This window comes from Acomys russatus, chromosome 8 (assembly GCF_903995435.1).
Source record: "Acomys russatus chromosome 8, mAcoRus1.1, whole genome shotgun sequence".
NCBI lineage: Eukaryota > Metazoa > Chordata > Mammalia > Rodentia > Muridae > Acomys > Acomys russatus.
This window is the reverse complement of record NC_067144.1, coordinates 19325561-19350765: the sequence shown is the minus strand read 5'-3', so window position 1 is coordinate 19350765 and position 25205 is coordinate 19325561. Positions and strand designations below refer to the sequence as shown.

At 44.9% G+C, this 25205-nt stretch overlaps 1 protein-coding gene across 2 annotated transcripts in view; it reads right to left on the bottom strand.

Annotated features, from left to right (window-relative positions):
- The window catches only part of Hacd2 (3-hydroxyacyl-CoA dehydratase 2), an 86305-nt gene that overhangs the window by 56541 nt on the left and 4559 nt on the right, over positions 1–25205 (bottom strand). For both annotated transcript variants that reach the window (XM_051149859.1, XM_051149860.1), the window contains exon 3: positions 7723–7741. In XM_051149859.1, the coding sequence (XP_051005816.1) occupies positions 7723–7741 (19 nt within the window). The remainder of the gene's footprint in view (positions 1–7722; positions 7742–25205) is intronic.

Below are 25205 nucleotides of genomic sequence, written 5' to 3'. Positions count from 1 at the left end.
CTCTAGCTCAGGTTAAGAGTAAATGACTCAGCCTGGCATGGTGGCTCACACCTATGATCCCAGTACTCTGGAGGCACAGGAAGGTGGATCACTGTGAGTTCGAGGCCAGCCTGGTCTACAAAGTGAGTTTAGGACAGCCAAGGTTACACAGAGAAACCCCGTCTGGGGGGAAAAAAGACTTAGTGACTCAAAACTGCTCAAGGGCAAATTACAACTTAAGAAAAATAATTATATTGAGATTGTGTGTGTGTGTGTGCAAGTGCACACACGAATGCACATGTATGTGCATGTGGGTATGTTCATACATAGAGACCAGAGTAAGATGTCAGATGTCTTCTTCTATTGTTTTGTCTTATCTCTTTAAGATGAGTTGTTTTTTCTTTCCTCCTTGAACCTGAAGCTTGCTGTTTGAGCTAGTCTGGACAGCCACAGAGCTCCCAGGGTCTGCCTGTCTCTGCCTCCCAATGCTGGGGTTACAGGCATGCACAGCCACGTCTGGCTTTTTACATGGGTGCAGGGGATTTGAACTCAGATCCTCATATTATGCAGCAAATGTTCTCATTCACTGAGCCACTGCCTTAACGTCTACATAAATCTGACTAATGACCATTCAGAACACAAGTACCACTCAGCGATACATTCATCAATAATAACAGTTATCATTACCGGCCAGTTACCACCCTAGCATGCTGCAGACACCGCGCTCCGCGTCTTCAGGTACTGACCTGTTTGGCTTCCACAACCTTCTCAGGCAGGGCTGCTAGCTCCTTCTACTGGGACAGAAATTAAGGTGTATACGACTGTATCACTTATGGAAGCCACGCAGCTCCCAGGCTGCGTGAGGACTTTATTTTTCATTAATTTAGAAGCAAGAAAACACTTTAAGGCTGTACGTTTCAAAAAGATTAAGTGCTTGACGTACACCCTCAGAATGACAAGAAAATAAACCATTATTCCAAAATAAACTGAAATTTTATGAGTGAGAAAAATGAAAGGCTGTCTTTAGGTAAATGATAAAAATAGCCCTTTTTTTTTTTTTATTGTTATCATTAACAATTAACTGAAAATATTTTGGGATATGTTTTGGAAATGCACCAGGATTTCGGAAGCCCATGATGACTGTTCATGAGGATGCATTGCTGTGTACTGCTATGTGCTATAACAGACACCAAAATAAACAGAATAGCTTCTGGTCGCCCCATAGTCAGTGAGGACATGAACACAGTGGCAAATCATACATTATATGGACAGGTCCAATGACAGGATGCAGCACTGGCTCTTACAGGAACGTGACCAACAGTGCCTCATATAATCAGAAGGTAGTAAGGGTGTGCTGAAGGAAGGGAGCCAAGTCAGTCAGCTGGCCACGTGCCCTGCCCATTCCAGGAGAGGGCAAAGGCCAGGTACAGAAGCAGAGGCAGGAAGTCAAGGCTGCGCTAGTGTGGACTGAAAGGCAGGGTGGAGACAAGGAAGAAATGAAAACCATGATGGTTTTATGCAAGACGCAGCATGTTCAAAGCCACCCTTAAACTAAAACATTCAGGGACAGAGTGAAGAGAGAACGTGAGTAGCACAAAAGTGGGTTCAACACTTGGCCATGTGACCTTTTTATACACGACTGTCTCAGTCAGGGTTTCTATTGCTGTGGAGAGACGCCACAGGCACAGCAACTCTTAGAAAGGAAAACATTTAATTGGGGCTGGCTTACAGTCCAGAGGCTTAGTGCATTATCATCATGGCGGGCAGCATGGCAGCACGCAGGCAGACATATGCTGGAGAAGGAGCTCTCCATCTGGATCCCAGACAGCAGGAATAGGGAGCAACACTGGGCCTGGCTAGAGCTTCTGAAATCTCAAGCCCATCTTGAGTGACACACTTTCTCCAACAAGGTCACACCTCCTAATAGTGCTACTCCCTATGGGCCTCTGGGACCCATTTTCATTTAAACCACTACAAAGACAAAGCCTTTTGTCCCCCCCCCCCCCTTTTAACACACACACACACACACACAATGGAGGCAGCAGCTGCTATTAACACTGTGCATCTACAGTTTCAGGAAAATCCATATGTGAGTCTGATGAGAAACATTGAAAGCTTGCACAGGGACAGAAAACAAGACAACTTGAAAAATATTTATGGTATGAAATTGATAAGCTTGAGTGACATTCTAGGGGTAGAGTGTGAGAGAAGGTGCCAGGGATGAACTCGAGGTCTAGCGTGGGTGACTGAAAGGCTATGGCTGATGGCTCCCTGACGAAGAGCACAGAGAGGCAGAGCGAGACTGAGAATGTGGGGTCCTCTGAGGAGCAGGTCCCTGTGTGCACCTAGGACTAGAGATCTAAGAGGTGGGTGAGCAAGTCTCAAGTGTGGGCACAGGTGTGGCTGAGAACTAAGACAAGAGGGTGCTATGAGCATCTCAAACCATGAGAAGGGAAGACACTGCCCAGAGAGTGATGTCAAGTCAGAAGCTCAATGACCCAGGACAGAACCTGAGAACACTGACTAAGGGACAAGGAGACAATGGCACCATGGAACACTGACTAAGAGACAAGGAGACAGTGGCACCATGGAACACTGACTAAGGGACAAGGAGACAGTGGCACCATGGAACACTGACTAAGGGACAAGAAGATAGTGGCACCATGGAACACTGACTAAGGGACAAGGAGACAGTGGCACTATGTAAGAAAGGAAATGCAGAGTGCCCTAGAGCACAGCTCAGTGGGTGAAGCACTGAACATCTAAGTGTCAAGCCCGGAACTCACCTTACATCACAGCTAAGTGTAGCTCTCACGCTCCATCAAAGAATCTTTCTGCAGCAGGTGGAGACCCCTGCAGAAAGCCACGACTAGCCAAGAGGCAGAGAAGTGCTGCAGGATATATATATGATCCCACTGTGAACCCCGAGATCCTGTTGTTCACTGGAAAAACCTGTTTCTAGTTGTGGTGTGGCTCAGCCCTAGCACACACCTTTAATCCATGAGCTTTTGTTTGAATATTGTAAAAAGGATTAAATAAAGTCAACCATGGGTCAAGGGGCAGAATAAGCAACCAGTCGACAGGGAATCAACACAGAAAATAAATATAGTGACTAAGAGGAAGTCATAGAGCCTGACACAGAGATGCAAAAAGAGTAGACGGGAGGGGCTTTTGAGACAGTGTGGCAAAGGAGAGCTTCTTTTGGGATGTGGGCTGAGGAAGAAGTTCAGCTGGGCGCTTTCTCTGCCTCTCTGAGCTAGCAGGCTTCCACCCCAGCATCTGGCTCCCCAGCAGCATCTGTCTTTATTGGTAAAACTGAACGACTGACATTTTGTTAAAAACAACAGAGAAGAACTGACTGTAGGGTGCTGAGCCCCAATTGATAATCTATAACTCAACCGTTACGTTTGGACCCAGGGAACACTGTGGAAGAGGGGACAGATAGACTGTAAGAGCCAGAGGAGGCAGACAGTGTGCTGCAAGACTGCATCTTCTAGCCGTGACAGGGGAGCCGTCCCCACAGAGTCTCAACAATACGGCTGCTTAAACAGGATCTGAGCAAGGATCGGCGAAGTCTCAGGGCCCATGCACAGATGAAGAGCTGCAGGCAATTAGGAACTGCTGAGAGGGGAAATTAGTCTTCCCTAGAGATGAGCCCTTAAGTGATTATCCGATCCCAAGTGGTCACCATAAAAGCATATACATATAGGCAACACTAAACAAACTCAGCAGGTTGTAGTTACAGATTTACTTTCACAGATGTGTGTACATATACTTACATAAATTAAAGAACGAGAGGCCGTGAATTTGAGAGGGAAGGGGGACATGGAGGGAGCTGGAGGAATACACACACACACACACACACACACACACACATTTAATTTAATTTTTTGTGATAGAGTCTCTATGTAGACCAGGCTGGTCTTGAACTCACAGGGATCAGCCCGCCTCTCCTTCCAGGGTGCTGGTATTAAAGGTGCTGGCTAATATATTTTTTAAATTAATTGTAAAAATGATTGGAGTTCAGATCCTAAGAGCTCACGAAGAGGCTGAATGCAGGAGAGGGCAGGTGGTGAGTGTGGTCAAGTTGACAAGACCTAGAGAGGGACCGCTGAGTGTGCCTATAAGGGGACTACCTACCAAGCCACTGTGGATGGTAGTAACAGAAGAAAGTCTGAGGAGCACAGGACCCATTGATGAGAGAGAATCTCTCTTCCTCCCTTCCTTTCCTTCCTCCTTCCCCCACTTCTAGACACAATGTGACCAGCTGCCTTAAATCCTGTGTAACTGTGAGCCAAAATAAGCCCTTTCTCCTTAGGTTGCTTTGGTTGGCACATTCTCTCACAGCAGCAGCAAAGGGAACTAGAGTGTCTGGAGTCTCAGCTCTTCTCTGGGGAGAGGCAGGGAGGAGGCACAAGAATACCCAGAAGCCTGGGGGTCAGCTAGCCTGGTGCACGCAGTGGCCAACGAGGCGCTGTCTCCAGCCAGGTAGTAGACCAGGACCCAGACTGGAGCCTATGACCTCAAGATGCACACCAGGGTATGTGTGCACACTTACACACAACATGGCATGAAGCACAGAGAGGAAGTGGAGAGACTGCCGCACATCTACTTGAAGGGACAGGGAGGGAGTCTCCAGGAAGAGGAAGAAATTGCAGACTCAGCGGTTAGGCTTAACTTTGTTTTGCTTTTGTTTTTTAAACTGGGTCTGATTATATAACCCTGGCCAGGAACTCACAGAGATCCTCTCATCTCTGCCTCTCAAGTGCTGGGGTCATTTTTTTGTAAGATAAAGAACTAATCATTCTGTGAACTGTGAAGAAAAATGCAGATGATGGCAGAGAACAAAGCTGAAGCAGGGGGGCTAGTAGGACCTTGAGGAGAGAGAAGGGCTGTGCAAGCATCACCCAAGCATCCCGCGGGCTTGAGGCCTTCGAGTTGCAGATGAGCCAGACACAATCTGCCCCCAAGGAGCAGTCTGACAGGGAAGCAGTGCAAACAAACAGCAGAGTGACACAGACACCAGTGTCCCTCCAGGCACATTATGTCATGGAAGGGAGGACTTGGCCACCATGGCTCTCCTGAACCACATCCTAGGGACAGAAATTCTACAGAGGTGTGAGAGTAGATTTTAAAATGATTTTGGCAAAGTGATTTTGGACATTAAAGCAGTGAAAACAATACAAGCTCGGCGTGATGATGCGCATCTTTAATCCCAACACTCAGGGAGGCAGAGACAGTTGGACTGCTGTGAGTTCAAGGCCAACCTAGTCTACAAAGTGAGTCCAGGACAACCAAGATAACACAGAGAAATCTTGTCTGTGAAAACAAAACAAAAAAACCCAACAACCCCAAGACCCACAAACAAACAAACAAACAAAAAAGAAAAAGAAAGAAAATAATACTATATATACAATACTATGCACACTTAAATATGTAGCATGAATAGTGTAAACCCTTGTACCCCAACCCCCGATTTAATATGCTGAAATATAATCCTCAACACAGTAGGATTGAGTGGTGGAGTCTCTAGGAGGTGATCAGGTCATGAAGACGCTGATGAATGTGACTAGTGTCCCTGGAAGCCTGGCCTTTCCAGTGTTGTCACTCGTGCCTATCATCACAGGCCTTGGGACTTGGAGGCAGGAGGATCAAGAGTTCAAAGCCAGCTTTGGCTGCATAGGGAGTTTGTGGCCAGCCTGGTGTCAAATAAAACAAAACCAACCAGCCAAAGTCCAGCCATAATAGAGGCCCAGGGAGCCTATCTGCCCCTGTTGTCACATCATAAGAGAAAGTATACACTGCTGGAGTTAGAGAGTTTCACCAGACACCAAATCAGCTAGTACCTGACTGAATTCCAACCCTCTAGAAGTAGAAGAAACAAGCATTCTAAGTCACTCGGTTTATAGTGACTGATGAGGGGGATGTCACCACTAAACCCATCATAACCGGGAATGTGGCTAGCTGGGGTGCATTTCTGCCATCTGCCTCACATCTTAACTCGGTGCACTGCGTAGTACCGGCTGTCTCCCTTGGTGGTCATGTGGCTGACTAGGAGCTGCATTTGCTACCACTGCTTGGCACTGAGAAAGATCATCAAAATAGCCCAGAAAAGACAAAGTCTTCTACCAAATCCCCATTCTTCCCATACAATCTCACAGATTTAAAGCTAAGTCATCAAAGGAGGGGGCCACCTGAGCTCTGTAAGGGCAGCTCCCAAGATGAAAATACCTAGAAAATATGCATGAAAATGCCATACAGACACAATCGAAGGGTGAAAGATTAGCACACATGCCTCGATCATGTGAGGAAGGCCTGAAGTGGTCCAGAGCTCTTTGGCCAAATGTACTCCCCAATCTGCTAGTTTATGCTTAAAATTATTATATTTTATTAATTTCTGTGATGCTAAAAAGTTAAACTGAGAGTCTTATGCATGTGTAAGTATTCTACCACTGAGCAAACCATCAGTTTTCATGCTTCAAATGTTACCATTTAAGGAGGGGGAATTGTAGATAAAAGACTACTAAAAAGCTGTGTGTAAGATTACGTAAGATAAAATCAGCTAGCAGATCTGGTTATAAATGTGGCACGCATTTACTATGAATAAGTAACAATTACTAATAATAACAGGAGTAGCTAATTATCAGTAGCTTTGAAAGCCGGGGAAGAAGATGGTGACAGATAGCCCCCAGGCTCTCTCACATTCATCTTTCAAAGTTTCTAAGGCAATGTTCTAAAACCTTTTAGGGGGATCAAAAAGTCCTCTGCGATTCTAATGAATGCAATGAGCCTGCAGATAAACAGGCACTTATATTGAGAAGTTCCTGTACATCCCTCAGGGGTCTCTTCACTCCACCCACAGACGCCAGGGAGAAGTGGCCACAGCAGAGGTGCAGCTAAGACACCTCACTGTAAGGTCTGCGCGATCACAGAGACCCACGTGGACAGTCAGCAGAGCCTCTGCCTTGCATGGCCTTCTCAACTGTAAGATGGCTCATCTTTGACTCCCAGGACCATGCCCAGTGCTCTGAATATAGGAAAAGCCCACTTTGGCTTTGTGAGTTAAACTGACCAGGTGACGCTGGTCTGGAGTCATAGTTGTCAAGTTTTCAGACTTTCGGTTTATTTCAGGGAGTATCATCTTCATAGTGTCCCTTTGACAGACAAACCTAGAGCACTATGGATTTGCTTTATAGGGTCTAACCACTTTCCAAAATTGACTTTTGTCTAATTGTAGGTGTCTATCTACCCCATAATAGAAGCTATGCCTCAGAGTTCCAGGACAAAATGTGATAACTCTCCCAACAAAAAGAAACCAACCAACCAACCACACACACTATCTGCTTTAGTAGAAATCTTATACCTAAGTGGTAAAACCTTTTGCTTTACAATATGCACAGAGAACATCCACGTAAGATTACGGGGAAATTCTCCAATACAGCACAGCTCCAGAACCTGAGCCACACTTAGCAACATGGAAGAGTGTTCCTATTTATTAATGCTGTGCTGAAATGGGGAAGTCACCTCCTAAGCTGACAGAAAAAGAGTTGTAACAGATGATGGTGTGTGGTGGTGACATCTAACAGTATTACTATCTCAGAAAACAAAACCATTTTAATGAGCAAGTTTTATATAATAATTGGATGGTCTGAGTTTTAAAGATCAAGTCAAGCCTATCTATGACTTTAAAAGACACAATTCAATGTATTTAGAAGGCAGGGTTTGGGGGGGCATTCTACTTACCTATAGCACAATGTAAAATCTATAGAGAGAGAAAAAAAAAGGAAAAGAAAATTAGTGAGGGTCAATATTACAGCTTTATTTCACATAAACTGCTCTTCCAGTTAAAACAGAGCAGAGGCCAGCAACCCTGAACCTGAAAAACAAACATTCCTCTTTGAAACCTTGTTACACGCTATTTAACAAAAGAAAACCTGTTACTAGTTTTGTTTGTTCATGTGAGTTTGTTTCTCTGGGAGAGATTCTAAGCGTGTAATCATCACACAGTGGTTTGTTAGATGTCAATGGCCTCTTTTATAACCCATCAGCTCACAAGCCAACAGAGAGTATCTCCTGTAATCCGTATGTGGCCTCAGTAACGCCTTTGTTGGCTATTCTGACCCAGCAGACCCTTCAATGCAGACATTTATTCTTCAAAGCTCCGTCCTCAGTCCATGTCTTTCCTCACCCAATAGTCTTACTGTAGATAGAGTTCTTCACTGGTGTAATTTCTAAACATGTCTCCCAGCTCCAGAGCCACTTTCCAAACCACCGTGGGCATCTCTATGCCCTACATCAGCATCTCAAAATGGCTACCTCCATAGAAAGCACACCATTTCCTTCCTCCCTATGTCTAGAGCCATTGGGCTCCCAGTCTGTAGGGCTAGCTTCTCCTCACTCCTACACCTCAAATGGCTTCCAATTCCTGCTGATGCATCTCAGCTTAGTCTTGTTTTCACTTTCGGTACCTGGAATGAAAATGCTATTTCTACTGTATCTCAATGGCATCCCAATTGGTCAATTGTGTCCTTCTAAATCCCTAGTGCTTTAACACTGGTGATGATGAGTTCATGGACAGAGTTATTCTAGGCAGTAAGGACAGAGCCTGGAGAGCCTGGTAACACTTCTATAGACTATCCCCAGAAGTTCCTTATCATTGATCCTGCTGGACACCTCACAGGTAGACAGGCAGTTAGGGAGTGGGTGGGGACGCCAAGACACAGAAAGCTGCATAGTTTGCCTACGGTGGTCAGCAATGGCCCTGGCAAGGACCTGAGCCTTGGTTTCTGTCTTCTCCAGTTTAATTTTCTACCACTGTTTCACTGCAAGAGAGTCATGAGAGCCAGAGACCAGAACCTCACAGGACAGACTCTAGGTAAAATGTCCATGACTAACTCTGTGCTGAAAGATATCTATTTCACTAAATCTTCCTCCATCACCACTGCATCTTAGGGAGGTGGGAGCACGGTACAGGGAGAGATCTTGGATTAAAAACCTGAACTGTACAAATTTGCTGCTACCTGAGAAGGGAAGAGAAGAATTTCCATCCAGCAAGTCACGTTATCCCTTTCAAAAGACACCCCTGAAAATCTCAAATGTGTGACTATCTCCTGCTGTACAGCTTGGAAAAAATAGAGGCTATATCTAGATTAAAATGAGAGATGAAGTGAAGGACCTGGCTGACGAGCAGCCTTTGAGAAGACAGGAAGCAGCACATTCTCCTCATGTATATGACGAGACATCCTGGCTGCTCATTAAGGACAGGACACTGCAGGGAACAAATGGCAGTTTTTCAGGGCTACCTTGTTTTCTATGTCTCGCCCTACCAGGCTGAGCCTCTTCTCTTTCATCACATGTATTTTATAATGCCCCCCTTCACCTTCCTGGTGATACCAAAAGTTTCAAAAACTAGCCTAAATGATACACAAAGAAGAAATTAAAAGAAAACAATTTAATTAGAAATAAATATATATTTCAGTATGTAAATACTTTTGGACATAATGATATAACAACAACCAGGTACAATACTAACTCATGATAAATCAGTTTGGATTTAAAAATAAAAAATTCAAGCCATCTCACTGGCCTCACTGTACAAGGTGGGCAGCACAGTTTATGTAGAGCCCACAGGAAGGTGGATGGAGGGGACTGAATCCACAGTGCTCTCTGATTTCCACCACGTGCACTGTGACTCCTGTGCCCACACCCACATAATAAGTAAAGTTTTAAAAATAATGAAAGTTTCAGAAACCACTCTAAGAAAATACTAGCAAATTCAAACAGAATGGTCCAGGCAAACACTAGAAACATACGCCTGGAATCCCAGCACTTGGGGGCAGAGGTAGGCAGATCGTTGTGAATCAGAGGCCAGCCTGGTCTACAAAGTGAGTTCCAGGATGACCAGTAAAGCAAAGAAAAAGAAAAGAAAAAAAAAAAACAAAACAAAACAAACAAACAAACAAAAAAAACCAAAGTAGACGGACTGAATTATATTTCAGATAAATTAGATCTTATTTACTTATAAAGAATAGCATAAAAGTAATCTTGCATGCTATTCCAAGGAGTCAAATAAGAAGAAAGTATAGAAAACATATCTTTTTGTCCTGAAATTCTGGACCTAGTATGCAAAAGTTCCTTGGACACCATATTCTTTAGTGAAAGAAGGACCAAAAAAGAAATTATGAGAAACCAAACAACAAAAATGACCCACAGCACTGCGAGAGGCAACACAGTAGTTATGTACTAAATTGGGGACACTTTCAGACAAAATTAAAAACCAGAGCTTGGAAGATAGGTCAGTCAGTAAAGTGCTTATAAGAGACCTGAATTCAGTCCCAGGACCACATAAAAATATACAAATAAACAAAACCAGGTCTGGTGGCATCATATGCTGGTAATTCTAGAACTGGTGAGGAGAAATCCTCACCTACATGGCGAGTTCCAGACCAGAGTCAAAAACAAAACAAAACAAAAGCAAAGGTGGAGGCCCACCGTGTCCTCTGGCTTCCATGCGCACTTGAACACACACATAGAACCACACAAATAACAATAACAGTCTTGTGAGTCCCTGACCAGAGAACCCCCGGGCTCAGGCTTCTAACTTACAGATCTGAGAGCACAGTGAGTGCTGCTGCAAGCTGCTGACTGTATCACGTTTGACGTGCAGCAACAAAGCCTTTAGTGTTGAGAGAATATCTTGTGTATTGTATGGATTCATCACGCGTCAATAAAAAATCTAAAGGCCTATAGCTTAGGCAGGAAATAGGAGGTGGGACATGTGGCAGGCAGAAAAAATTCTGGGATAGAGCCAGGCTCAAGATTCAATAGGCAAGATATGAGGAAGATGGGCGCATGGTACCTGAGCAGAGGTAACCAACCACGTAGCATGCCGTAGATTAGCAAAATGGGTTGTTTTAAGTTATGAGCTAGTCAGAGAAGAGCCTAGCTATTTCTAAACAATATTTTGGGTCTAATGCATCATTATTCTGGGAGCTTGGGAGGAAATGCCAGCAATATAATGGCTTACAACACTACAGTAATCTTCTAAGCCTTTTATCTAATGTCTTTCAAAGGTTTCCGGTATCAAGTATGAAAGGCTAGCCTAGGGAGATATGGGGGAAGGGGCAGAACAAATCTTCACTGAGTTGGACTCTTTCACACACTATGACACATTGAGTGGCGTCCTTAGTCACTGTGACAATGAAAACACTCTAGTAAGTTCCCTACTCCTAGGAGGTGCCAGTGCTCTGGCATCCATAGAATGAAATTACTGGACTAGACTAAGCATGCCCAATAGGAAAAACAATAGAGAACCTGCCATACACAAACCACCTGCAAACACACCATACCTTCCTCCCTGCCCAGTCCTTTACACTGTGGGGATGTGACAGCCAGCCCTAGCCTGATGGCACTGTGTTTACTGCCTGCTCTATCTCAATTAGTGACACTTCCCTGAGTCTCATTCTTATGCGATAATTTACACCTAATTCTCCTGTGATGGCTAAAGAAACTTAATATGGTACCAGGCACCTGTTAAGGGCTGCTGACCTTTACCCTGGAATGCCTGAGACCCCAGTGGCCAGCAGATGGGATAGGAACAGGATGATGGTGTTGCTGCTTTCAGCTTTTGTCAGCTGGCTTACCGCTGTGGGGCTGGGACAAACTGGTCTTTTTATTACTATACAATGGGAAAGAAAACAACTTAGGGGAATGAAACAATTTTCTTGCCCAGGTATGGATTCCATAGATAATTGTAATGTCCATTTTGATATCCATCTTCCTTTAGCTCCCTTTACCATGCATGCTGTTTGGCTCTAAGGCTGACACCCTTCTGCTGGCAGTAAGAAAATATTAATTTAATCTAAATTTGAATTGAGTCTAAGTCTTTGGTCTTTCTCAGTGGACTTGAACGCCACAACTTCTACCTACCAAAACTATAACTTTTTTAGTTTAACAGTTTAACCTCAGGGTCAAATGACCTCTTGTACAATGACTATTTAGACATTCCTTTTTTGGAAACATTTCTAAGATTTGAACTGAGGAAATTTTGTGTTACCAATAAACTTTTCCAATTTCATCTCAGAAAATTACTTCATTATTTAACATGTATGGCTGTTTTGCCTACAAGTATGTCTATGCACCACATACATGCCTGATGCCAACACAGGGTCCCAGATCCCCTGGACATGTAGTCACAGCCAGTTGTTAGGCACCTGTGGGTGCTGGGAATGGAAGCCAGGTCCTCCGGAAGAGCAGCCAGTGCTCCTAACCACTGAGCCATCTTTCCAGCCCCTCCAATTTAATTTTTAATCTAAGGTAAGGAAATAACAATACAGCACCCAGAATTTAACAAGTCTTAAGGTGGACAGGAACCCATGTGGGAGGGAGAGCCCCAGGCCAGTCAGTGTGGGTCAGGTACGCTCCCTTCATAAGATGCGGTTGCTGTGGGTTCAGCCTCAAGAACTTGCAAACAGGCTAACAGTCGGAGCTGGACAACTCCTACTACAGTTCTTTGCACTGTGCAGTGGCCCATAACTGACTGTGCACAGTTACCAACACTGGAGTCATTTTGGGAAACGTATCACCAAATGCAGCTTTAATCCCATTTTGCTTAAAATTCATGCACATAACATGTAACCTTTCCCCCAATGTTGAGGAATCAACCAAGGGCTTCACGTATGCTTACCTGTAGCTATGGGGACAGTTTTCAGGCCTCACATATGCTAACATGCAGCTATGGGGCAGTTTTCAGGCCTCACATATGCTTACCTGTAGCTATGGGGCAGTTTTCAGGCCTCACATACGCTAGCCTGTAGCTATGGGGCAGTTTTCAGGCCTCACATATGCTTACCTGTAGCTATGGGGCAGTTTTCAGGCCTCACATATGCTAACATGCAGCTATGGGGCAGTTTTCAGGCCTCACATATGCTTACCTGTAGCTATGGGGCAGTTTTCAGGCCTCACATATGCTAACATGCAGCTATGGGGCAGTTTTCAGGCCTCACATATGCTAACATGCAGCTATGGGGCAGTTTTCAGGCCTCACATATGCTAACATGCAGCTATGGGGCAGTTTTCAGGCCTCACATATGCTTACCTGTAGCTACGGGGCAGTTTTCAGGCCTCACATATGCTAACATGCAGCTATGGGGCAGTTTCCAGGCCCGGAGCTTGCAGACAACATGCACCAGCTTCTTCATGCTGCCCTTCTCCTTAACAGCGCGTGTACATGGCATTGACTGTTAGAGGGAAGCGCCTTTCCTTCCTCTGGGAGCCATGAGCAAGCAGGGTTTCTGCTGAATCTTACTGGTCTTTTTCCACCTTTTAAGTTATTTACCTCACTCAGGAAAGGAGAATGACTCATAGTGGTGTCAAATTTGGAAGGAATAAATAGGGTGTGCTGAACTCAGTCTAACCTCAAAAGCATCTTATGTGGAAAGGGACCAGGGGGGCAGGGAAAGAGCAAAGGGTGAGTATATGTGATCCACATATATGAAAATGTATAGTTGTCAGGTTTCAAACCTGTGACAAATGGCTGAGGTGCCTACTTAACATATGAAAGCAGACCTGGCCACCAGGTTCTCGCTGCATCCCTCAGTCCCTACCAGTTACAGGGTCTTCCTGGCTGAGGTAACCCACCCCCTACCCTGAATTCTCCAGCCTAGGGGCTGGGCTGCCCTTTCATACATATTCAACCATTTTGGTAACCCACCCTCTTTGTACGTTTGGCCTCTTGGCTGCTACCACCTGGCTCCCCTTTCTCCCCTTTCCATTCCTGTCCCCCCTTCTTCTCACATGTCTCAGGGACATGTTCACTCTGGACTCCCCCAGAGGTCCCTGCCTCTGACTACGATCTCCTACATATCTATATAATAAACTATTCCCTACAACATACCTAATAGAGGTCTTTTCCTTTTCTTTCTTTCTTTTGTTTTTTGAGTCAGGGTTTCTCTGTGTAGCCTTGGCTGTCCTGGATTTGCTTTGTAGTCCAGGTTGGCCTCAAACTCATGAAGATCCACCTACCTCTGCCTCCTAGAGTGCTGGGAGTGCAGACATACGACACTGGGCCTGACTTTCTTTTTCTTTTTCTTCAATCTGGTGCCAAAAGATAGGACCAGTTATATTCTTTTCCTTTTTATTTTTTCCACTCATTTGGTGCCAAAACCCAGGACCAAAGTCATATCCTTTTCTTTTTTAGTTCTCTCTCTCTCTCTCTCTCTCTTTCTCCATTCACTGGTGCTAAACCCTAGAACCAGTCATTTATTTTCCTTTTTATTTCTTTGTCTTTGTTCACTTTGCTAAACTTTAGCTATGTGGATAAGCTGAGTCACATAAGAAACTAATATTTTATAAGAATACACTACAAAAGAAAAAGATATGACTGGTCCTGAGTTTCAGCACCACATGAATGAAAAAGAAAAATTAAAAAGGAAAAAAGGAACATGACTGGTCCTCGGTATGGTGAAGGAGGCTTATTATAGATACATGGGAGAGCATAGTCAGAGGTAGGGGCATCTGAGAACAGTCTAGAGTGGACATGACCCTGAGCCACATGAGGAGAGGGGGAAGAGGAGAGGGAAGGGAGGGGACCCAGGTGCGGCAGGCAGCCAGGAGGTCAAAGGTACAAAGAGGTTGGGTAGCCAAAATGGCAGGAATACACAGGAAAGAGCGGCTGGGGTAAGGGCAGCCCAAGCCCTGCACTGGTTGGGTATACAGCCCAGGCCCTGTATGGTAGCTACTGAGGGATGCCAGGTCTGCTTTGATATGTCCATTAGGCACCTCAGCCATTTGTCCCAGGTTTGAAACCTGCTGATAATGAAACCCATGATCTTGAGCAATGAGTGTATTAATAAAAGTTCTTGAAAAAGAACAGACTCTGAGTTCTCATGGATCCCTTCAGGCCATCCTGGCTGCTGCCGGGTGTGACAGGGTGTGTGAAAGCACTTCCAGGGATCAGTGATGAGCAAAGTATAACCTCCAGCTTGGCCTTCACCTCACAGGTCATTTCTAACACGCTCGTCCAACTCCTCTGTAAATGTTTAGAACCTAAGCAAAAAAATCACAAGGCAGAATAACAGGAGCTCATTTACTCATCCCTTTCAGAGACACCAAATACTGAAGGAGAAAACAAGTGAAATGTCCCTAATTGGTAGTAATTTCTCATTGTTGCTCAATTTCACCATCTTGCAGCACTATAGAGACTAGTCATTTGCTTAATTTTCACTTTCTGAGAGAGAAGCGCTAAAGCCGCACAGAAATTAACAGTGAAGGACAACGGGCAGTAATTTAGCCGGTGTGCCCGCAGCTCACAGTACACGAGGCCCCGAGAGAACAGGTCATGGTGCTAATCAATGACAAAACTGCCTTAGGACCTAATTTCTGCGTCTGCAGTGCTTTTATATATAGCACGATGAAGCTTAAGTGCTCTCTTTTCCTTCTCATGCATTTCTGCCGGCTTCTCTACGCACTTTGTTTCTCTGTTCAGACAAACATTTATTCATCAAAGGATTTTTCAACACACTTCACACCTGAGCCTCCGCCTTTTGTCCCTTCCCTCCCTTTCCCCCCTCCCCCCACCCCGACTCTGCCTGCTCCTCTTTTGACACTACACTGCCAAGGCTGCTCTCAGGCTCAGCTGCGCCAGCATGCAGTAGCATGCTCCGCCAGCCTTTCTCTTCTAGTTTTCTCCCCACCCACCTTTCTGTGGCCCTGGGAGTTGAAACCAGGGCCTCACAGATACTATACAAGAGCAGTTACTTATGCCATTTGTCTATCGTCGCATAAGCTCATCTCTGGTCACACTCTCTGTTTTTAAGATTTACTTTTACTCTCTGTGTATCGTGTATGTATGTCTACCACGTGTATGCCTGGTCCCTACAGATGCCAGAAGAGACATCTGAGTGCCTGGAACTGGAGTTGACAGCTGTGAGCTAGGTGGGCTCTGGGTGCTGAGAACTGAACCTGGGTCCTCAGAAGAGCACCAAAGCCATCCCTGCAGCCCCTGCCGTAATTGTCTTGCACTTTTATAGGCTCCGTGCAGCAAATACGGATCTCAGTTATGGTCCCCTGACCCCCAGCTCTCAAGCTGAGACTTCAAGACTGAAATCACAAACCATCTTTTTATTCATTTAAAAACTGCTTTACTCCAATTTTCCTCACCCATCCTGTTTTCTACTGCATGCTATTAAATACATTCTATTGTGTCTTTCAAGATTCATATAGGAGGTGCTTAAAGGTCTAACAAAGCAGAGAGCAGCAGAGTCTCACACTCAGCCCCCTGGCATCACCCACCCCTGCAGGCAGCACTGGCAGTGGTTGGCATACGCCCTTTCTCCCCCACCCACAGGTTTGGCTTTTATTGCCCCAATCTGAAAACACCCGCACACCTAATGTTAGCCTCCTTGTTCTAAACTTATGAATGAAGAGGCTTTAAAAGTCCAAGTTATAACCTTCCAGCATGGCAGCCTCCCTGGGCTCATTCACCATCCTTCCTCCCAATCTGTTCTGGCAGAATCTGCACTAGCTCATGAAACTCCACGTGGGCAATTTGCGATCTAGATCACGATTCCCCTATCCTGGGCTGTGTGTGCCAGGCAGAACGGAAGTGAAATAGAAACCTGAGTTTCTCAGTCCCAGCTGTGTCTCAAGGGCTCCACAGCCATGTGACCAGTGGCGACTGTACTGGACCAGCACAGACCTGGGACGTTCTTAAGCAGACAGTTCAAACACACAGGGCTAAGGACTTTATTATTTACGTAACAGCTAAATGCACTTTGGTTCTCTTCCCCAAGTTCCGCTGCTTCTGAGGTGTTATAATGCCTCCACGGGTGGGGAACGATGCTGTCTCCTTAGGAGCCTAATGTTCTCACCCAGCGCCATGTGGATTTTGTTTCCTAGGAAGGTCTGCATCTAAGGTCCCTACATTGCTTTTATTGCTGCTTCATTTCCAGGTCTCTTTTCTTCTGAGAATTGTGGTCTTTGTTCTAAGAACGCAAAGAGGAATCCAGAAGGAGTAAGAACTGTTTTTCCTGGCAGAAAAGCTCCTCTGTGGTGTGCCAGGAACTGTCAATAAGCAGCCTTTTAGTTCAGAAAGGCTTCTGTATTTTTTTCTCCACAACTATTTTAAACTTCACATTTCAATTCTTCTATTTCTTTGGGTAGCCTTATCCTCCGTTTAAAGGTTTTGCGCCTGCTGTCAGTTCTGTGGACGCAGGGGTTCTGACACTAACGGCTAGTTCAGTGCGCTCCACTTGTTCACAGGTTGTGTCTTCCTGTTCTAGTGCCATGCTCCTCCTGGCCTGGTCCCCAGCACAGTCTCCATTGGGCCAGGGAGCCCACAGTGAGTGATGGTGAATTTCGCAAAGCTCTCACAGGCTTCTGCTCTGAACCTGCTGTCCCCATGCTGTGACCCACTGGGAACGAGTGTCTCTCCTCAGCCTTCAGGTCACTGCTTGCACCACACAGCCTCTTTCCTGCCCTATCAGGCACTATCAATATAGTTAGGGCTTTTTTGTTTTCTTCTTCTTCTTCTTCTTCTTCTTCTTCTTCTTCTTCTTCTTCTTCTTCTTCTTCTTCTTCTTCTTCTTCTTCTTCTTCTTCCTCCTCCTCCTCCTCCTCCTCCTCCTCCCCCTCCTCCTCTTCCACCTCCTCAATTTTAGCACATTCTGTTCTAAAGCCATTAGCTTTCTTGCCTCTTTGAGACCTGTATTATTTAACTTCTATTTGCTTGAGTTGTCAAGCAGTGACACCTGCGTGGGTGGGTTCCTATTTCCTACAGACTCCCTCTTCCTGTCAAATGTTGTGACACTTTCTACATCCAGGTTCGTTTTCTCTTATTCAATTCTCACAGAGTTTCTGGAGCTGGTTTTTCTGGGTTCTGTTGTTTGACGAGTTTGTGCGCCGTATCTCCACATGACTAGCTCTGCTAGCCTTTCCACACTCTTAGAGATCTGTTCTCTCAAAAGCAATCTTCAGAACTAAGGGAGTCTAACCAGTGGATGTAGATTGCGTCAAATGTCCCTTAAGATACAAAACTGTCACTGAGAAATCAACAGGTTCCCACAAAGAGGGAACGTAGCCTCTTGTGAACTACCCGCAGGCCAGGTCACTGCAGCAGACTGGCTGGTAGTGTACCTGAGGCGTACAGCTCTATTAGCAACGCCTTGGAAACTAGCATGGGTAAGTAGACGAGTTTGAGCCATAGGGCCAGAAACACTCAGGGGCATGAGCTGGAAGCGCCTTCTTAAGGACACAAGCAGTTAAGGCTGCCCTCTATTTAAACAGGCATTCAAAGCCGTCTCTTATTTCCTTAGGGATCTGGAGGGGAGATGTAAGGCATGAAGACAGACTAGAACACAGAAGTAGGGCCCAGGATGTGCTAGTGAGGTTTCAAGATATGGCAGAAGTTGTGGTCACAGCCCTCCAAAACTAATTCTGCTTTCGAACACAGCAAAAGATCAGCTCTAGGAACAGGTAAGCAAAGAGCCTACATGTGTTCCCTTACTGCAGATAAGGGGACTCCATACAGCAGAAGGATCTGAAGGGCATACATAGGAGGTGAAAGAGCTGCTGTGGGCCACTAGGACCAGAAGGACAGAGGTAGGGAGCAGGCTACATGGCTTGTACCAGCCAGAAGGCCTGTGCAAAGCGACATCAGCCTGTTGGAACCTGCACTCTCAGTCCTGGGACACAGCCAACAAACACTCCTAGTTTAACCAAAAGCACTCAGAAATCCAAATGTACCTAGAAACCATTTTAAACGCCATTCTGGACAGACCTACTGGTGCAGGTCTACAGTCCTTGCTACTCATGAGGGTGAGACAGAAGAGCCTCAAGTACACAGTATGGCTGCACTACAAAGGGCCGCCTGGACAACGCAGTAAGACAATGCTCAAAAATAAACATCTTCTGTTTTTTAAAAAATATGTAGTATTAGTGTGTCAGGGCATGTGTGTGGAGGTCAGAGGACAACTTTGTAGAGTCAGTTCTCTCTGTCTGTAATGTGGGCTCCAGGGGATGAGCTCAGGTCACCAGGCTAGTGCAGCACATGCCTATACCCACCCACTGAGCCATCTTGCCTGTCCAACAGAAGTTTTATTAAGAGAAGGCTAGGGATACAGTACAGTAGTGCTTATCTAGCATGCATAAGACCCTAGGTTCAATCCCAGCCCAGAAAACAAAGCAACAAGAAGACTAAAACTACCACAGCTCTGACACCAGCTCACCTCTGTGTTTGTCCACTTTTGTCTGTATTTGTCTGTGTGTGGTACCAGGAATTGAGCCAAGACTCTACCACAAACTCTGTATCCCCAGGCTAATACCCAGTCTCTACTCAGACAAACTAGAAAAAGTCTGCCTGATCACCGACTATTGTGAATCCAAAGCCACAGCACATTTTCCACAAACAGCGTTTTAAAAGCAAGATATAATTTACAACACTTACGAGTGTACAATTCAGTAACTGTGTTCAGCGTAGCCACAAAGTTTTGCGTTCACCATCACTAGTCACAAGAACATTTTCATCCCATTAAAAGGAAATCCTGTTCCACTTAACAGGCACGTCCACTAATCTGCGGTCTCTAGAGACATGTCCCGGGTATTTCAGGTCAAAGAAAGCACATATCTGTTGCCATTTCATGTCTGCCTTCTTTTCACACGGCGTGTTCTCATGGTTCATCAAGGCTGGACACGCCACCAATAATTTGTTTTTCTGGTATCGACACATCGCATTTTGTTATCTACCAGTGGCATTTAATAAAATATGTTTGTGCTGCTTACACTGACTAGCACAGAATGATTCAAGATTTGACCCAAGATACAATGTACTATTTGTACACTGATCTCTTGGCCTATAATACTGATTATTAACATTTTACATAGATCAATTTATAAATCACATTATGGCCAGATATGGTGGTGTGTACTTGTAGACCCGGTACTGTGAAAGACTGAGGTAGAAGATTGCTTAAACCCAGGACAGGACACCAGCATAGAAAATATGGGGAAAACCCTCCACTTAAAAAAAAAAAAAAAAAAAAGCCATTTGATTTGCCAGGCAGTGGTGGCGCATGCCTTTAATCCCAGCACTTGGGAGGCAGAGGCAGGCAGACTGCTGTGAGTTCGAGGCCAGCCTGGTCTACAAAGCAAGTCCAGAACAGCCAAGGCTACACAGAGAAACCCTATCTTGAAAAACCAAATTAAAAAAAAAAAAAAAAAGCCACTCAAAACTCCATAGATAAGTAAATTAAGTATTATATAATTATTAACAATGTTAACAGTATTAACCTGGTGTGTGTAAGGCCCTGGGTTCAACCAGCAGTACCCCCTCCAGATTTAAAAAAAAAAAAAAAAAAAAAAGATACAACACATATTCATTCTATCGTGTGTCTTGTGAAAACTTTAGTAAAGTGGCTTCTTGGCTTTGCCTAGTATCTTACTTTATTTTTTTAATTTTTTTATTTTTTTGGTTTTTCGAGACAGGGTTTCTCTGTGTAGCCTTGGCCATCCTGGACTCACTTTGTAGACCAGGCTGGCCTCGAACTCACAGCGATCCGCCTGCCTCTGCCTCCCGAGTGCTGGGATTAAAGGCGTGTGCCACCACGCCCGGCTGTATCTTACTTTAAAAGCTGTCCCTCCCTCCTATCTTTCTGGATCATTTCTATAGCCTTGGTTTCTGTACAAAGAGGACCCACCCAGGACCACAACTGATCCAAGCTGGACAGACCACCAGCTCCTCTCCAGGATACAGACATGACTCTGCTCTCTTCTTGACTGTTACTATCACCTGGCAACAGAAACAGAGAGCTAGTCTGCAGGGAGAGAAAGGTTCAGACAGCACACGGAGAATGGCAGGTAAAGGTGATGGAGACCGAGCGTCTGGGTTCACTATGTTGTTTCAGGCCCTGACTCTGGGCCACACCTACGGCCCAGCTACACGTTTGCCCTAGGACTTTACAGAATCTGCTACTTATAATAAGGTCCTCTTGATGGTTAAGGGAGGAAGTTCCCGTCTCTCCAGCCAACAACTCTCATGCAATTACCTACTCAACAAGACTATAGGCTTTTGTTGTTGTTGTAGAGTGACTCCAAGGCCTGTGCATGCTAGGTAAGTGCACTGCCACAGGGCCCTTCCCCAGGCTTCAAGTTAGTTCTGTGTCAGCAACGGCTTAATTTTCAGTTATCTATTGCTCAGTGTGGAGGAGGGGTGGGTGGGGGTGCGTCAGTCTTGCATCCTGACTGACTGGCAGTCAGAGTGCTCATTTATACAGAACTCAGTAGGCGAGGATAAATTCATGTTGTTCCAAAACATTTTTCTCCCTAGACACGTGTGCTTTAACTTCCTCAGAATTACCTTTTACAATCATTTTTTCTCATTGACCTCACAACCCAACTTTTAAGAATCTTGAGGCATATTTTGCCAAAGCATGACAGCTCGTTCCCAGGCTACTAGCTCTTGTGGTTTCAAGGGCACTAGACAGAAAGCCACTTTCCAAGCCAGCCTGGGCAAACTGTCACAGCCTGAGCAGCGTATTATCAACTTTTAAACTGCCATTAGGCCCAAAAAAAAAAAAAAAAAATCTTCAGGCCAAAGTGGTTGCAGTTATTATTCAATTTCCACCATAATACAATGTTTATTTATATGTGTATATATATATATATATATGTAGAATTTATTTATATGTCTAATCTTGATATTCTTTTATTCCTTAGTCATATCACATCACAGTGGCCCTGTACAAGCTAGCTTTTCAAAGCAAGGGGTCTCAATCCTTCACTGTCATCATTTAGTCATACCGTTCTTTATTCACCAGCTGCGCCCGTGTGTTGTGGGGGGCAGAGATAACCCCAGCCAGTCTAACTCTGCTGTGGTGTCTTCTCCTGGAGGGGCACAGCATATGCAACCCCAGGTTGCCCCCAATCTGCCATGCAGTCAGCTGAGTATACAGTAGGAAGAGGCTTTTAACCTGATCTGCTGCCAACTCTAGCCCTACCAAATCTTGTTTACCTTTTAAAGTTTACTTTGTTCTGATTATCTTGTTCCTAATTAAGTACAAGGGCAAATGTTTCAAGAGTATCTTGGCATCAGAGCCACATAAAGAAGTCTCTGGCGTCTTTGAGTCACAACCTCCAGGGTATAAGGAAGACCTTCAAGGTGCGCCAGATAAAGATATCTCCCTAAAAGTGGGAGGGGCAGTAGGCTCAGGGCTTTCCTGGGACAGCTTAGAAGCAGTACTCCTGGGAGAGGAGGGTGTAAATGATTCCTAAGACATTTTCCACCAGCCAATAGCCCCAAGTTGTACAAATATCCAGTGCCCTCCAAGCTCAACCAAGATCCAGAGTGAAGGATGGCACAACGGCCATTGTGTCATACGACTCAGCTCTGCTGATCTTCGCCAAGCAGCTATGCTGGCTTTATGACTTCCTCCGTTCCCATTAGATATGGCTGTGCCAATCCTAACCAAACATACACATTGCTACCTGTAAAATAGTTTGGAAATTTATCTATTAAAAAATATTCAATATATTCTTGGGTAAGTACGTAGAATAAAGTTAAGGTTTCTGTCAGTTTTACTAAAATTCCTTACCACTAAGCTGGCCACATAGCTCAGTACTAATAGTATTAGCCTGGTATGTGCAAGAGCCACCCCTCAGCCTCCCCTAAAAAGAAGATCATTATCACCAATATCTCCTATCACCAGCTCAATGTATCCATCCTACAAAACCAAATAAAGTTCTTTAGAAAGTAAGCAATTTTGAGTTTTGTTTCACTTTTGTATCAAATCACTACATAACCATTTGGCCTTGGGCTTGCTTACTGAATGTTTTAAGTTGTTTATGTATCCCTAAAAAGGTTTGGAATCTCTTAGGAACAACTGACTTCTGTTTCCTCTTAAGCCAGTTCCCAAAGGCCCTACTACAGAACATCAGTCAGCACACACGTAAATGAGTAGCTAATTTATCTAGATTAATGTTCTTATCCTGTTAATGTGGTATAGTGTGATTAACCAACACACACATCTAATGATCACAGCATCCTGGCTGGGTAGGTGATAAAACCCTTCTGAGCACTGCACAGGAAGAGCATCTCAACAGGCTTTCCCTACAGCCGGAGGGCTCCCACCACCATGGACCTCTGCAGGCATGGGCCTCTGCAACCGTGAACTCTGCAACCACGAACCTCTGCAACCATGGAAGTCTGCAACCACGGACCTCTGCAAGCACTGAACTCTGCAACCACGGACCTCTACAACCATGGAACTCTGCAACCACAGACCTCTGCAACCATGGAACTCTGAAACCTGGGCCTCTGCAACCACGAGCCTCTGCAACCATGGCCTCTGCAACCACGGACCTCTGCAACCATGGCCTCTGCAACTATGGGCCTCTGCAACCATGGCCTCTGCAACCACAAGCCTCTGCAACCACAGACTTCTGCAACCACGGGCCTCTGCAACCATGGGCCTCTACAACCATGACACTCTGCAACCATGGGCCTCTGCAACCATGGCACTCTGCAACCAAAGACCTCTGCAACCACAGACCTTTGTAACCATGGCCTCTGCAACCATGGCCTCTGCCACCCCGGGCCTCTGCAACCATGGGCCTCTGCAACCATGGCCTCTGCAACAGACATCTTCTGCCTCTTTCAAGGAATCATCACGTTATTGTGTACAGTCCCTTTTCATTGTCTTTTCTCTTAGGAGGTGGGTGGGTTGAAAGACTTTTCTACTTTGGGGCATAGTCTCTTTCCTAAAACCAAACCAGGATTTGTCATGTAATGCATTTCTACTGGAGAATGACAAAGAAAAAGTAAAAAAAAAATTAATTTCTTAAATCCCTATTCAAAATTCAACAGAGATGAGCAAGCTAATGATCCTTCAAATTCTAAGACTTGGCTTCCAAGGGAATTTTGTATTGTACTGTTTAATTTAGTTGCTTCCCCTAAGACGTACTTAAATTTTAAAAATTCTATTTCTTTTTTTTTTTTTTTTTAAAGATTTATTTATTATTAGGTATACAGTGCTCTGCCTGCATGTACACCTGCAGACCAGAAGAGGGCATCAGATCACATTATAGATGGTTGTGAGCCACCATGTGGTTGTTGGGGATTGAACTCATGACCTCTGGAAGAGCAGTCAGTGCTCTTAACCGCTGAGCCATCTTTCCAGCCCAAAAATTCTATTTCTATATTACAAAATCTTCAAGGAAATCCCCTTAGAAATGATTGAAGTGTTCTAACTGTGAGCCACTCTCCCCCTTGTCAAGCACTGGGGCAGCTTCTGCTGGGCCTGATCTCAGGTGTGCTTCTCTGTAGCTGAGGGAACAGTGTGTGACGAGGTGACAAGGGACAAAGTGCTACTTATTTATTGTCTTCCCTTTTCACAAAACCCCAAGGTGTGAAGCTTAAAAATGATTCACACTAGAATCTGCTGGTTTTCTTGGACTCGAACTGTTTGAGCAGGAAAAAAACTAGAATTCGGCTGCAGCCTGATACTTTTCCAAATCTAAAAGATGGACAAGGGATGAAAGCCCAGCCCCTAAGCTGGGAAGGTTAGCGTGTTGAGGGCTGCTACCAGCGGGCACAAGAATACAGTGCTTACTTTCTACAGGAAAAAAACAGAAAACAAAAGCTACAATTTCCTGTTTTTAAAAGTGAGGGCAAGAGGTGGAGAATTACATCTTACTTCATGGAGGTAAATAATTTTCTTCTTAAACATTATTCCCTAGTCTAGGCTTTAAACTGCTGCTGAAACACAAATGTCATGCTGAGTTTGCCCTGGAGAATGAGGGACATAAAAATGCGTCTTACCTTCTACCCAGAGGTTTTCCTTGACAACTATGCAGCTTTTGATTTTTGCATGTTCCCTAAATGTCCCCAATCCCACTTTCCACTAAAAATCTATGGCCCAGCAGCCAGAAGAATGAGCAGGCACTCTACGCCTGCTGATCACGTGGGGAACACCACATGCCAGAGTCTGAGCTCATATAAAAACCAGAATCCTTCCTAGAACTATGTCTGACACAGACACTCAGGAAAACAATCCTCTTCCCACCATGTAAAGTCTGTCTACACTAGCAGAGCCAAAGGCTATCACACGAAGAGAAACAGAGTCCCAATGCCAAACCGCTGCTTCTCAGTCCTCAGCTGGGTCCTTCCGCTTTGTAAGTTAACCTTTTATTTATTTATTTTCTGAGACAGGGTTTCTCTGTGTAGCCTTGGCTGTCCT